Source organism: Heterocephalus glaber, unplaced genomic scaffold, assembly GCF_053883595.1.
Source record: "Heterocephalus glaber isolate CG9 unplaced genomic scaffold, H.glaber_assembly_v1.0 deba00001444, whole genome shotgun sequence".
Taxonomy (NCBI): Eukaryota; Metazoa; Chordata; class Mammalia; order Rodentia; family Bathyergidae; genus Heterocephalus; species Heterocephalus glaber.
In genome coordinates, this window is record NW_028258297.1 from 22101388 (window position 1) to 22115242 (window position 13855).

The window sequence follows — 13855 nt, forward strand, 5'->3', positions numbered from 1 at the left end:
AACTGAATTAAATAAGTTCAGACATTTAAATGGCTGAAAATAGTCTGTTTGTATTTGTGTGTAAAGGGCAGTGTAGAATCCTACTGTAGTGTAATATGAGTATTTTGACATCAACACCAAGCCATTGGGGATATACCGTCTACTCTGTCTGGATTAACTCAGCCCTATTTCTGCCAGCTTTTTCATTACGATTAGCTATAGTAGCTATCTAGCCAAGCCTTTTCTGAAACAGTCCCAATTTTAAATATTTTGCCCCAGGGAATTCATAAACAATTGAAATACCAAGGAATTCAAAGGCTTCAGCATCTCCCATGCTTTTCCTGTAGTTCATTTTATGTAAGGAAACCATATGAATTCTACAGGTGACATTTTTGTTTGTTTTTCTCCCAATGTGAGCACATGGCCTCTGTACATTTGAAACCATGGTGTTCAAAGAACCCACAAATCTCAGCCCCTTCCCTCAGGAGCACCCCTTAGATCCATGTATGAATTTTAACTGTAGAGAAGACATGACTCCAACAGTGTTGTATCCTGGATACTCCACTGTCAAAATCAATGTATTTGTGGCTTTTGGTCCTTCCCTTAACAGTGTATATGATAATAGTGCTGCCATTTGTGAAAATTGTAAATGATGCTCTGTGTACAATTTGAAAATGAAAAAAATTACTTACTGTAAGTCTAACGCATAGAGTTCAAAGGATTCTCATGTGACAATCTTCACTCTACTAGAGTGCTTTAAGTGTGTTTCTTAAACATGTGGAGCAAAACTTAAAGGGTTTTTCTTCCTGCCACCAATTTTATTTTATATTGGTGTTGTAAAGTCTAATACTAAAAAGTCACGTATTCTAATACTAAATCATGTATTGCTGAAATTTCTCATGAAGGAAGTTATTGCTTTTATACCCAATTATTTTTAGAATTAAGACTTAGCCTTTGCACTGATTACTTTTCTTATATAGGATCTTTTGTCCAAAAGATATCACCCCTATTCCATAATTTACCAACATAATGGGCAATCATTTGAAAGTGAAAACCTTTCATATTTGGTGGAGAATTCTTGTTGACCAATGTGAGTGCTCGTTCCATGCATATCTGGTGATTCTGTAAGTGGGCCTGGTGTTATTTAACCCTCCCTCCCATCTTTTAGCCTTCCGGCGTGTCAGAGTATCCCCCGGCTGACGCGTTTGCATTCAGTAACAACATCTACGGGAGAGGGCCGCCTTTGGACCAAGTGGACAGTGTGGCTGCTTTTAAGCCAACTCCTAATCGCCATGGAGAAAGGTAAATGTTTAGTGGAAAGCTATGGGAAGCTACTGTGACTTAGAGCTCACAGGGTAACAGTGTCTGTATTGTCTGCTGCTTCTTTAAAAGTTTTGTCTTTTCATGATTTGATAAAGTTTCAGTTTTTCCTTTACAGAACTGGCTTTGATATGCAAAAGATGTCTGGACCTCTAGTCTGTAATTCTCCCTTAGTGCCTTTGGATAACTTTCCCCTTTTTTAAAGAGATACTTCTGATAAAAATCTGTGAATCTTAAGAAGAAAGAATTATCTTGAAACTTTTTTATTAGTTTACACCAGATGCACTCTCAAGAGCTTTCCAGCTCTGTAAATTTTACAGGAAGCAATTTTCGTATTTCTCTTCATCCAACAAAAACAAACCTTCCTTTAGAAAGAAATATTTGAATTTGATATAACTGAGTGTTTACATGCCTGGTTATTATTGTCTTTCCATTTTGTTATATATTATCTTTACTATGTAGCATTATATATTTTTTACTTTCCTATATTTTTACCACTAAAATTTAGTGTAGTCAGAGATGGAGAATTGAGATGGAAAATAAAGTAAGTCAAATGGGTTCACTTTTGTTTTGGTCTTGTTTTCCAGCAGGAGGTTTGCGTAAAGATCAGCCCATAGGCAAAAGAGAGAGAAAGGGTGAAAAATTGGTAGCAGAGTTATAGGAGAGTCACTAAGATGAAGTAGAATAGGGAATTTGTCCTAGTACTTTCCAATCTCAAAGCTTCTCGTAGCATGAGTGTTACATGACCTTTACTTTTTGGATAATTTTTTCTGGCTAGAATCTGAGGATGGGGCAATTTACAATTTTTAGGGGGTCATGAGTGACAAAAGAAATAATGCTTAAATTATTGGTGCTGAAATTATACAGCACCAATTCCTCTAAGGGCACTAATAACATTAAATCGAGTAACAAGAAAGTCAGCATTGAATTATGTGCTTTGAAAATGCCACCATATAAATAATTATATAATTAATTATAGGAGATATAGGTGAAGGTCAGCTTTAGAGCTTAAACATTATTTCACTGAAATTCTTGACGGACTCACTACTCATCGTATATTTTCATTTTTTCTTTCCTTCCATCTTAGATCTCAATATTCTAGAGATTATTTCAGATTAGTAATTCTTACCTTTTCTTTTTGTTCTGTCACTCTGTTATGTTAGGATGTTTTCCACAGCCAGAAAACCACTTACCTACAGTTGTTGTGTGTTCAGTGTTACAGTATACTTTGATAGTAGAAAACTTAGCATGTTCTATTTTAAGACCACTTATAGCACATTGTGGTCACTCAATAAATGTATTTGATTAATTGATTGAATGACTGAAGAAGTGTGTGGGAGTGTGATGGTGTCTCCAACATTTCAGCCACTACTTTCTTGAGGACTTCCAAATTTACATGGTATAGTATTACTGTTAGAATAACCTCTAATGGGCCAGGTGTTTAGCTCAGTGGTTCCACTGCCTGCCTCAAAACACAAGGTCCCAAGTTCGATCTCTGGTACAAAAAAAAGAAAAAGAAAGGAAGGAAAGAAAAGAAAAGAAAAGAAAGAAAGAAAGAAACAAACAAACATACTGTGAAAATGGTAGTTGTATTCTATATTGGGCTGGGGATTTAGCTCAGTGGTTCCACCACCTGCTTTGCAGGCACAAGGTCCCAACTTCGATCCCCGGTACCAAAAAAAAAGAGAATAACCTCTAACATTTACTTGGGCCAGCTATTCATGATGTCTTTTAAAAGTTTTCCTTGACCTTTATGGTTTTTGTAGAATATTAGGGAAGTGTACCTTTTTGTTTAATGACTTAGTTGTGACTTTGTACTCTATCAACGTTCAAAATGCAATTAGACAACGCACTTAAATTATATGCAGGTAAGGTGTTTTTATTAAAACTTTATGAAATGAAATATAAAATTAAGAAATTTAGAGTTAGGATAAGAAATAAAATTTGTCACTTTTAAAGGTTGACATTATAACTGAATTTAGGGCTGTCTTTGAGATTCCTGGCTGTCAGAAAAACAAAAACAGAAATATAATAGTTTGCTATCCTTAGAGAAAAAAAGTGTATTAGGATCAGTTCATTAGGATCAAGACTACTTTTCCTACTACTAAAGTCTCAAAAATATTTGTCTCATGTAACATTATATGGGATGAGAAGGACACTTTTTTTGGTGACACTGGGAATTAAACCTAGGGCCTTTTCCCTGAGCTACAACAGCAGCCCCTTTTTTATTTTCTTGTTCTGAGACATGCTGGGCTTATACTTGACAAGCTTCCTGCCCGAACCTCCCACAGTACTGAGGTTACAGGCATGCACCAACACCCTGGCTTGAGGACACTATAGTATTTTTAGCCACACTTTTCCCCAAATTCAGAGAAGACTGTTTTGAATTTTGTAAGGCTCTTTTTAGTAATCTCTGATAAATAGGAAATGTAAATAGAATAGAGTACAGGAAATTCCATGAAGGGACAGTAGATTTACAGTGGTCAAAATATAGCCAGAGAAAGAATTTGTAAACAATATGATGAGTAGTGAGTAGCTTGTGTGTCTCAGGGCCCTGGTGGATCCCATCTCTCAGCTGGGTTTAGCAGAAGCTGGGAGAGTTGATATTTGGGTCATTACTGTTCAGAGTTGCTAAGAAAATTTGTCAGTATTGCAAAAGTTATTTGAAAGTTCTGGTAGGATATCAAATCAGAGAAGTTTGGAATTTACTTTTATAATTGTTTATTATTAACTTTGTTCTCTACTATATGACAGAGATTCCACAGGTACTGTATGAAATGTATTTATTATTCAGTGAAATTACCATGTCATTTGTTGAATTTAGAGTCCTCACCTTGGAGAGATTATAGTTTACTGCTATTCAGGTATAATTAGTGTCTTAAAGATAGTCTCAGATTTTTGCTGTCTGTACATCTGCTTTATATGAAGTCCCATATCTGCTATCTAAATCAGATTCTAAATCAGACCATCCATCTTGATACATTCTAGATTTCTTAAGAAGCTTTGGTATATGAAAAATTGCAAGTTGTAATTTTCCAGTTGATAACTGTAATCAGTATCATGTCCAGGCTTAATAGAGGATAAGAAATTGATTATAAAGCACAAACATCTGTAAATTCTGAAACACTTCTCAGGTGTGTACTGGGTAGATTATTTCTGTAGCATGCAAGATTGCCAAGACTTCAAAGACAGCTGCCACAAACTTTTTAGCTCTGAGATGCAGATACTCAGTGGCAGGGAGGCCACTACTCTTTGTTATAATATACTGTACTCAACTCTCATGAATATTTTCCAGATCATTGAAGACAGGAGCATGGAGGAAAAGAGAAAGAACTGAAATTTCTGTTTTCTAACTTTTGTGGAATTTAAATCTCTTAAATCTTAATAAAATATAAATATATAAAGATAAAATATGTAAATATTTATATAAGCATGTAAATTATTTGTAATTTACAGTGGTGCCTTGGTTCATGAACTTAATTTGTTCTACAATCTTGGAAAAAATGATCATGTTCTTGTTCATGCAGGAAAGATGGCCAGGGCTGTGTTTGTGGCCCAATGTAGAGTCTGCAAACAAAAACAAAGTTTTCCCAAATGATTCTGTTTGTGAACCAATTGTTTCCCCCCCAAAATGCATTCAGAAACCAAGGTACCTTTGTCTATGTAAATATATAAATTATTTATTTATATAAATATATAAAGATAAAACAAAACTATTTTGGTAAAGATGGGGAATACATGGAACAGGTTTTACATTTTTATTATTAATAGACATCATTTCACTTTTCTACCTTTTTTTTTTTTTTGGTATCGGGGATCAAACTCAGGTCCTTGCGCTTGTGCAGCAGGTGGCAAAACCACTGAGCTAAATCCCCGGCCCTACCTTTTTTTTAATATATCAGAAATAACTAATAGGCAGCACAGGTCATCTTTGCTTCTTGCTTCTGTCTCTTCTCCAGTGCAGTTGCTATCTAAGAGACAGCAGATATCTATAAGGGAATATCCATAAGTAATATCTATAAAAGACACCACAGTTTTCCTTCCACAGACCCTAGGGTAACTCAGCATCCCAAAGTGCATGATAGGCAGTGAGAAGAATGACCAGGGCAAGGATGCCGAACATCTGTTTTCTTTGTCTTGTAGAGATGTGTGAATAAAGGTGGGGATGTAAATGCAGGCTATTAGGGAGTAAAAGTAATAAGTAAGGATTAAAATAATTATTTTTTATTGAACTACATGAAGAAAATATTAACATTTTAAACATCAAGTTTTATTGTTATATATAAAAGTAAATTTTAATCATATTATTAAATCTTCTAATACTAATTTAATAATTAGAAAAGATATTTAAGTTTTTGTTTTGTTTTGTTTGTGGTGATCAAACCCAAGGCCTCATTCACACTAGTCAGGTGTTCCATTGTTGAACTACACTCCCATCCTGATATTTGTTGTTTTTTTAAAAGAGTTCTGATTTTAAAAAAATAGGGCCATATCTATTCTTAATATTTTAAAAAGTTTCTAATGAATTAAAATTTTCATTTACATATATATTTCAAGTTATTACTAGTCTTGTCCTTAATGAACACCTTTCCTTGCAATTTATATAATTGGATAGAGCTTTCCTAAAGGTGGACACCTAGTTATATTTTTAAAATATAAGCCAGGCGTGGTGATGCATGCCTGTAATCCCAGCACTCAGGAGGCTGAGGCAGAAGGATTGCTGTGAGTTCGAGGCCAGCCTGGACTACAAAGGGAGACCCTGCCTCAAAAACACAAAGCAAAACAAAACAACAACAACAACAACAACAACAAAAATATATATTTATTTGGTTAAGAGACATTGCTTGAATTAATAAAATCAACATAGAACATAAATTACCACTGTGAAAATTATTTTGTCTCCTATTCTTACGAAAAAAGTTTATTCTTGTTATTTTATAGTAGAGATGGTAATTAATGAAATGATATTCAATATGTGTATTTAACAGATAAAGAATTCATGTGTTTGGAATCTGGATTTGGCTCAGTAGCAGTCAGCCTTGTGATTTTTCTGTCATTTATTTATTTATTTATTTATTTATTTTTGGTACCAGGGATCCAACTTGGGACCTTGTGCTTGTGAGGCAGGTGGTGGAACCACTGAGCTAAATCTTTGGTCCTGTCATTTATTTTTGCCTTAGCCTCAGTCTGTTCTTTTTAATAGTACAAACTCTGAAGTTCTTTGTATTTGTCATATTATATAAAACATAATAAAACTGAACTATCATCTAACCAGTTTGTCAAAAAATGTTCTGATGCAATTTGGCTGGCCTTAATGTTTTGCTTTTGTTTTCCGTCTGTAGAAAGAGCTAGCAGAATGATAATCTTCTTCTTTCTTTTTATAGAAATTATGACCCATTGAAAACACAACCCAAGAAATATGCCAAATCCAAGTACGACTTTGTGGCAAGGAATAACAGTGAGCTCTCAGTTCTAAAGGATGATATTTTGGAGGTAACACAATTATTTCACCTGTTTTATACTCTTAAAAAAGTGAATCTAGTTTATTCCTCTTGCAAAACCTTCCTGAAAGAAATGTGGAGGTCAAGAAATCATTCTTTATATTATGACTAAGAACATAGTATATGAGTATCTCCATTTAGAAGGGGCAGCTGCTTTCTCAGATACTCTGTCGTGGGTACAAGCAGAAGCTGCATAGAATATGTGGGAAAGTGAGATGGATTTCTTGGCTTATGTTATTGTCTTCCTTTTTCTGGGATTTATTCATTTTGGAGTCAAGGGTAGTTATCAGTTCAGATGTGGATGCACCACAATATTGTAATTTTTTTAAAAAATCACTTTTTCCCCTTCTAGTATGCTCATAAAATGCATTCAGCATTTTGTGAGCTAACGGTATTGGGAGTGGTTTAGCGTGACACCCACATCTCTGTCTTAGGTTATAACTAAGAGTTCATCTTACTAAATATAGAAGATGAATGATCACAGTACATTTTGCTAAAAAATTGTTTTTACATTTTTCTATTTCACAAATAGAAACAATGTATATTTCTAAGAGGGTCATCTTAGTCCCCTGTATATACCTCAAATAATGTAGATATGTTCTGGGGAGGTGACAGGGATGTTGGGTAGATTCACTGCAGTGATACATGTAATTCTTAGTGTAATTCCTGTGAGTCATTTAATCAAAAATATACTGATGCAATGTCCACTCATCAGAAGTGAAAAAAAAATATTGAAGTCTACAAATGAAAATTGAGCTTCCTTCACAGATTGGTTTTCTTATGGAAATTATACCTTTCTTTTCTTGCAGATACTTGATGATAGGAAGCAATGGTGGAAAGTTCGAAATGCAAGTGGAGACTCTGGGTTTGTGCCAAATAACATTCTGGACATTGTGAGACCTCCAGAATATGGATTAGGGCGTGCTGATCCACCTTACACACATACCATACAGGTGACTGCAGTTTCTTAACAAAACTTAATATTTATTAATTTTTAAATTCATCACTCATAAACAGAATTTAAGTAACTTTTGTATGTTAATGATTTTGCAATTCAATTGGTCTTACCACTGGAGCCAGTGGTGAAAGACATAGTGAAGAATCATACACATATTTTCTGATTTACTTCTTCAAGAAGTTGTTCAAAATGTTTAGCACTGACTGTTTCTCTGAATGCTTTTTTTCTGTAACATTTCTGACCTTGTCAGAAATTGCATATCCGTCTCTTTACCCATGGTGGTTCTGTGCCCTGATCCCCTTCCCCAGACAGAGGGTAGTGGTGAAGTGGTGGCAGGAGTGTCCTGCTGTTCATCTTTACCAGTTTTGCCTTAATATTCTCTTCAATGTTCTGCCACTGGACATTTGAATTTGCACTCATCTCATGCTCATACATGAGTATTTGTGCAGTTGGATTATAATATTTTTCCTCTCTTGAATTTAAGGTGAAAATATATTTATTATATAGATTTGCCAGATCAGGCTCTCCCTTCTTGATCATGGAATAGTTCTTAAGGTCCATGCCACATTTTCATTTTCAGTGACCCTGGTTATCTCATTTCCTGTGACAACTGAGTTCATTTACCATTACGCCTTTTGGATTTCAGACCTGAGATCTGCACTCAACAATGAGACCTCTAACTGGGTGGAATCTCCAGGGCACAGCCTGTGAACCTGGGATGGTTTCTCACTCCCCAGCAAGAGTTCTTTTCATTTTTCAGAGTCTTGAGATAAAGAGCACACCCAATGATAATTCGATAGATTTGTGTAGATGCTACATAGGATATATAGCAAAACGGTTAATTTTTATGCCAGGTCTGGACTTGGAAAATACTAGCTTGTCCATACCTAGAATTGAAGTCACTCTCCTGCTGCCATGGTAAGTTGCTGCCATCCTCATGGTTCCTCCTGATGCCGGGGCTCAGTGGAGATCCTGTTCTTATCCAGAAGGCCTGGCCTTGTTAGAACCCACAAGCCAAGCAAACATTTAAATAAAGAATCAGTGCTTAGTTTCTGTATCTCGGTAACTGAAAATGATGGCAGCAGAAATTCTGTTTGCTGTGTTTATGTTTTGCTGGGTCTGATGTGTGTATATACTGTGTACTTATTTCATATTCATCATTTGTCATTAGCTGTTGATGCCAAAGAAGGAGTTTGAGTTATTCAAGGTATGACCTGCTCCATTTCCCGTGAATATTTGAAGTGAATTTTCTAACTTAGGTTTCGTAACATTCTCTTTCCTGAGTTCCTACTTTCTGGGTTTGACCTGATCATACTGTTGGCTTCAGTCTGCTTCATGAATGCCAGCTCTTCATTTTTTTTCCTGGAAGAGCTTTGGCCTCATCCTTACATAGTGACAGAATGTGTGTCATACATCCTTGGGATATATGGGTTGCTTTTAATATTTAACCCATGAGAAGCTGTAATAATCACTATTCACAAAAGATATTCCTATCTTGTGAGCAGAATCCAAGAGTTAAAAACAATTATCCAAGTTTGGTTTTGCCTATGTGCATAGTTTCTAGGAATAGGCAAACTAAAAAAAAAGAAAAAAGATACTTAAATTTACAAATAACATAAATTCTAATAATTTTCCTTCACTGAGATTTCCTTGACAAGAACCTGGTATTTCTTCCGTTTTCCCATTTACTACTCAGGCTTTATTTTTTCTATCCAATTCAGATTCCTGGCTTGAGCTATAAGTTGACGTTTCTGTTTAAAGCTTGCATCTGTCTAAAAGGGAACCAAAATAATTAGTACATTATCATAGGCAGAGAAAGTACTTTTGAAGAATGTAAAATCTGCTTCTCTCTTTAACAGAACCTCATTTTATGTTTTTGTCAACTTTAGCACAACCAAGATTTTTTTTTTTTTTGAGTGCTCACAAGTTTCAGGAGTTTGTTTTGCTACTGTGTGTAAACAGAAACGTGTGATCCTTTTGAGGATTGCCTAGTGTGGCTACTTCCTTTTAAACTATTCAACACTGTCTCACTGTCTTCTAAAAATTTTTCTATGCAACTATGAATGCAGTGATATATATAGAAATGTGTTTAGCAGCTGTGTGTGTATATGGTGTTTAGATTGAAAGCCCTACTTTTAAAAGTTATTTAAAAAACAATCTGCTTTTTAACACCTCCCAAAAACTTTGGGCTGAGCCCAACAAAATCACCAAGATCTTATAAAATTTTAATAAGTAAACTTGACAATCTGCTATCTGCTATCTGGCACAAATCCCGCTCTAAAAGAGTTCCTAGTCTCAAAACAACATTTAAAGAAAAATAACGGAGTGCAATGGAAAAGAAAACATTCTTGAAAATGTATGCTGGCCATTTTTATATATCTACAGTGGCATTAGATACCTTTATCTAAAATATCTAAAGAAAACTCCTGACAATAAAGACACCACCGTATTGAGGTAGATTCTAGCCATCCCTGCACGGACCGCAGTATTGATTGCTCCAAAGCAAGCTGTAAGCAGTGCAGGCTGTGAAGAGTTAGCCTCACAACTGGGTAGTTTTGAGAAGTGAGTCTGGCCAAAGCCTACTTGCCGAGGTCAGAGTAACTTGCACCCAAATTTCATTCCCACAATTAAAACTTAATTAGAAGGACAGTGCTCTAATTACCAGCATATATTTTGTCTACTCTGTTCCTAATTCGAGAATGCTTTGTCTTTCTCTTTACAAGCCTTGCTTACATTAATTTCCACAGAAAATTCATGACTGCACATCCTACCACGTTGTACTGCCCTTACACATAGCTCCCTTTACCCCAACTGATTATCAATAAAGATCAGTGGCTTGGACTGGCCGCACCTTTGTCGGTTGCACCAGCATTTGTCATCCTGGCCCCCACTTTCTGTCTCTATCAGTTCTTTCTGTTAGTTTTTCTTTTCCCTCAGGCCTGTGTCATACATGAGCAAGAGACTAGAACCTAACTGCAGGGGCCTCCAAAAGATCCCAGTAGCCTCACCTTTTAAAACTCAGTTGGGTTAAAATTCATCTTATTCACCTTTTCACTCATTCACCATATAAATATTTATGAGTGCCACCATTTTGCACTTAACAGAACTATAGAAAGCATAGCACTAAGCAGATCCCCCTAAAAATCTGCTGTAGCATCATCCAGTCTCCACATCATCCACTGGCTACCCACTTTCCTTTGTGCTGCTGTAGTAACCTTGGCTTTTCTCTTCAGATACAACCCATACACTTTTCTCTCTCTCACCTGTCTCTTCCATTCACTGATAGCAAAATTTTGCAGATATATACAGAAACTTCCTCCAAGAACAATGTTCAGACACCTGTAGTGTACCGCAGCAGGATGCCTGGTGATTCACTGCTGAAACTGGCTGCATACTCACAGAGAGTAGCGGTCCTTGCTCTCCAGAGCAGATGAGTCTGTGGTCAGTCTCGTGCTGTGCCAGACATTCTCTCAGCACTTCACAAATACTAATTCACTTAAATCCCACAGCCACCTTGTGAAACAGGCACATTTTACATAGGCAGCTTAGGAACCAGAGCTATAACTTGCCCACAGTGACACAACTGCACGAAACCAGGATGGGGACCCAGCCCTCTGGATTTACAACCTATGCTCTGGTGTGCTCTTCTATCCTAGGGCGTAGAATAAGAAAACTTATTTCTAAGTTTTTAAATAAGTTTTTACAGCTTATTTTTAATTAAAAACCATTTCTTTTTATATAAACATGCAGGTTTTTACTGTATGAATGGTTAAACTGACATTTTCTCAGAAGAGCTCTACCATGCATGATAACCATTGATCTGAATCAGTCATAATTTTTAGAATTAAGTCCTTGACTTATGTATCCATTTCTTATATCTCACGTATTCTTTCACTTTTTATCATTTAGGCATAGCCTAAATTATATGATTCATTTAAAAAGTGGACATTTTGTACATGGTAGAAATAGAGGAATGAGATGTAAACTATTTCCATGCAACTTCTGTAAGTTACTAAGTATTTTAAAAATAGAGTAGTGATTCTGATTTCATCTATTCACATTTCCAGTAGAGAATTATATCTGGATCCTGGCAGTCCCTGGACGAAGGCCACAAGGGCAGTACTTGCCAATTGTTCTCGCAGTTTGCTCAGAGGTCCTTTTCAGATGGCAGGGGCTCTCATACCTGGCACCAGCAGTGACAAGGTGTTGTTGAATTGTCACCTGATGTCCCCGAGAGTCCAGGCTATTCAATATCCTCACATTTGGAGTGATTTTTAACAGCTCACTAAAGACAGATATTCCCACCTAATGTGTTTCCCCATGGTTTAGCAAGTTTTAAAAATAAAAAAGAGAAAGGTACTAAAGAATTTATAAAAGATAATGGAACATTTTAAAACAGAGAGATTAAATGAAACCACAGGGGAAAGGAACTAAACGCTCTGGAAAGATTTTGGGGAAATGATGTCTTTTGGTTAAAAAAAAATTGTTAGCCTGGCATATGGCACACACCTATAATTCCAAGAGCTCTGGCTGGGCAACTCAAGCCCAGCCTGGGCAAATTAGTGAGTTAGAAAGACCTTGTCTTACAATTGAAAAGTTAAAGAAAAGCTGGGGATAGAGCTCAGTGCTGAGGCCCAGGGTTCAATCCCAGTACAAAGAAAGGAAGGAAGGGAGGGAGGGAGGAAGGAAGGAAATAAATTGTTGTAGAATCAGGCAACAGATGGACGTTCAGGGTGCTTTCTCTCTTCCTACAGTCTACTTACCACACAGTCCCTTATTTCTTTCGACTTGATTCTTCGACTTCTCACACTATGATGGTTCATCGCCAGAATTACCCTTTGCTCTGTACCAGCAGTTCTGTACCACTTCCTCCCCTGCTATTATTTCTGATAGACCCAGTTGCCTAAAGAAGGCTTTTATTGATTATTAAAAATTAAGTGAATGTGTTTATTTTTGTTATAATGAACTGTACCAAGACACAAATAATTATGTGTCCGGTCTTTGTGGTCTTGTGAATTCAACACTAAGTTTTCCATGTTATCTGTTCCCTCCCAATTATAACACTATGGGCAAAGCCCTGGCCTATGCGTTGGTAGATGACGATCCTAATCCTGGCTCTGCCACTAGCCAACTGCATGGCTTTACAGACAGCATTTTATCATTCTGTGTTCCAGTTTGTTTGGCTTTGAAATAGAAGGGTTCTAGTTACATGGTCTCTGTAATCCACTCTAGATGCAAAATTCTCTTATCCTCTGTGTGCATGTTTAAATAACCCTAGATTAAAGGTGGAAGTATTTTCTAGAGGTGACTGTTAAACCACTAACACTAAGTTCAGCTCATGTTATGCATGCTTCAAGCTTAATCCAGACACCCAAATGTGCTGGACAGAGACAGAGCTCTCTCTCCTTCCCTCCCTCTCTCCCTCTCTCTCCCTCTCTCTGTCTCCCTCTCTCCCTCTCTCTCTCTCTCCCTCTCTCTCTCCCTCTCTCTCTCCCTCTCTCCCTCTCTCTCTCCCTCTCTCTCTCTCCCTCTCTCTCCCTCTCTCTCCGTCTCTCCCTCTCCCTCTCTCTCTGTCTTTCTCTCTCCCTCTCTCTGTCTCCCTCTCCCTCTCTCTCTCTCTCTCCCTCTCTCTCTGTCTCTCCCTCTCCCTCTCTCTCTCCCTCTTTCTCTCTCCCTCTTTCTCCCTCTCCCTCCCTCTCTCTCTCTCTCTTCCTCCCTCCCCCCCCCCTTTCTTTCCCTCTCTCCTTCGCCCTCTCACTTTCACTCTCATACTGAGAATTGAACTCAGGGCCTTTGCACTGATCTAGTACATACCAAGCCTTTTTTGAATTTTTTAAGTTTGTTTTCAGACAGGACCTTGCTCAGTTGCCCAGGATGTGACTATTTTATTAATCATTTCTTCATGTTCTTCCAGCCAGGCCAACTTTCTGATAATATTCAATCCTTTAAAATTTGCATTTTTAAACTTAATCTAAGAAAACTGCTCTTTAATGAGAGGCAGGGTTTTGAGATGAGGATAGTCACCCTGTTTTGTTGGTTAAGTAAATTCTATGTACAACACGATGTACATGTACAGTGCAGTAAAAAGTGCAGGAGT

The 13855-nt window shown here is 36.9% G+C and overlaps 1 protein-coding gene across 2 annotated transcripts in view; it reads left to right on the forward strand.

Moving 5' to 3' along the window:
- Window positions 1-13855, forward strand: part of Eps8 (EGFR pathway substrate 8, signaling adaptor) — a 162195-nt gene that overhangs the window by 133334 nt on the left and 15006 nt on the right. For both annotated transcript variants that reach the window (XM_087214059.1, XM_004845819.4), the window contains exons 15-17: window positions 1148-1281; window positions 6684-6792; window positions 7610-7753. In XM_087214059.1, the coding sequence (XP_087070185.1) occupies window positions 1148-1281; window positions 6684-6792; window positions 7610-7753 (387 nt within the window). The remainder of the gene's footprint in view (window positions 1-1147; window positions 1282-6683; window positions 6793-7609; window positions 7754-13855) is intronic.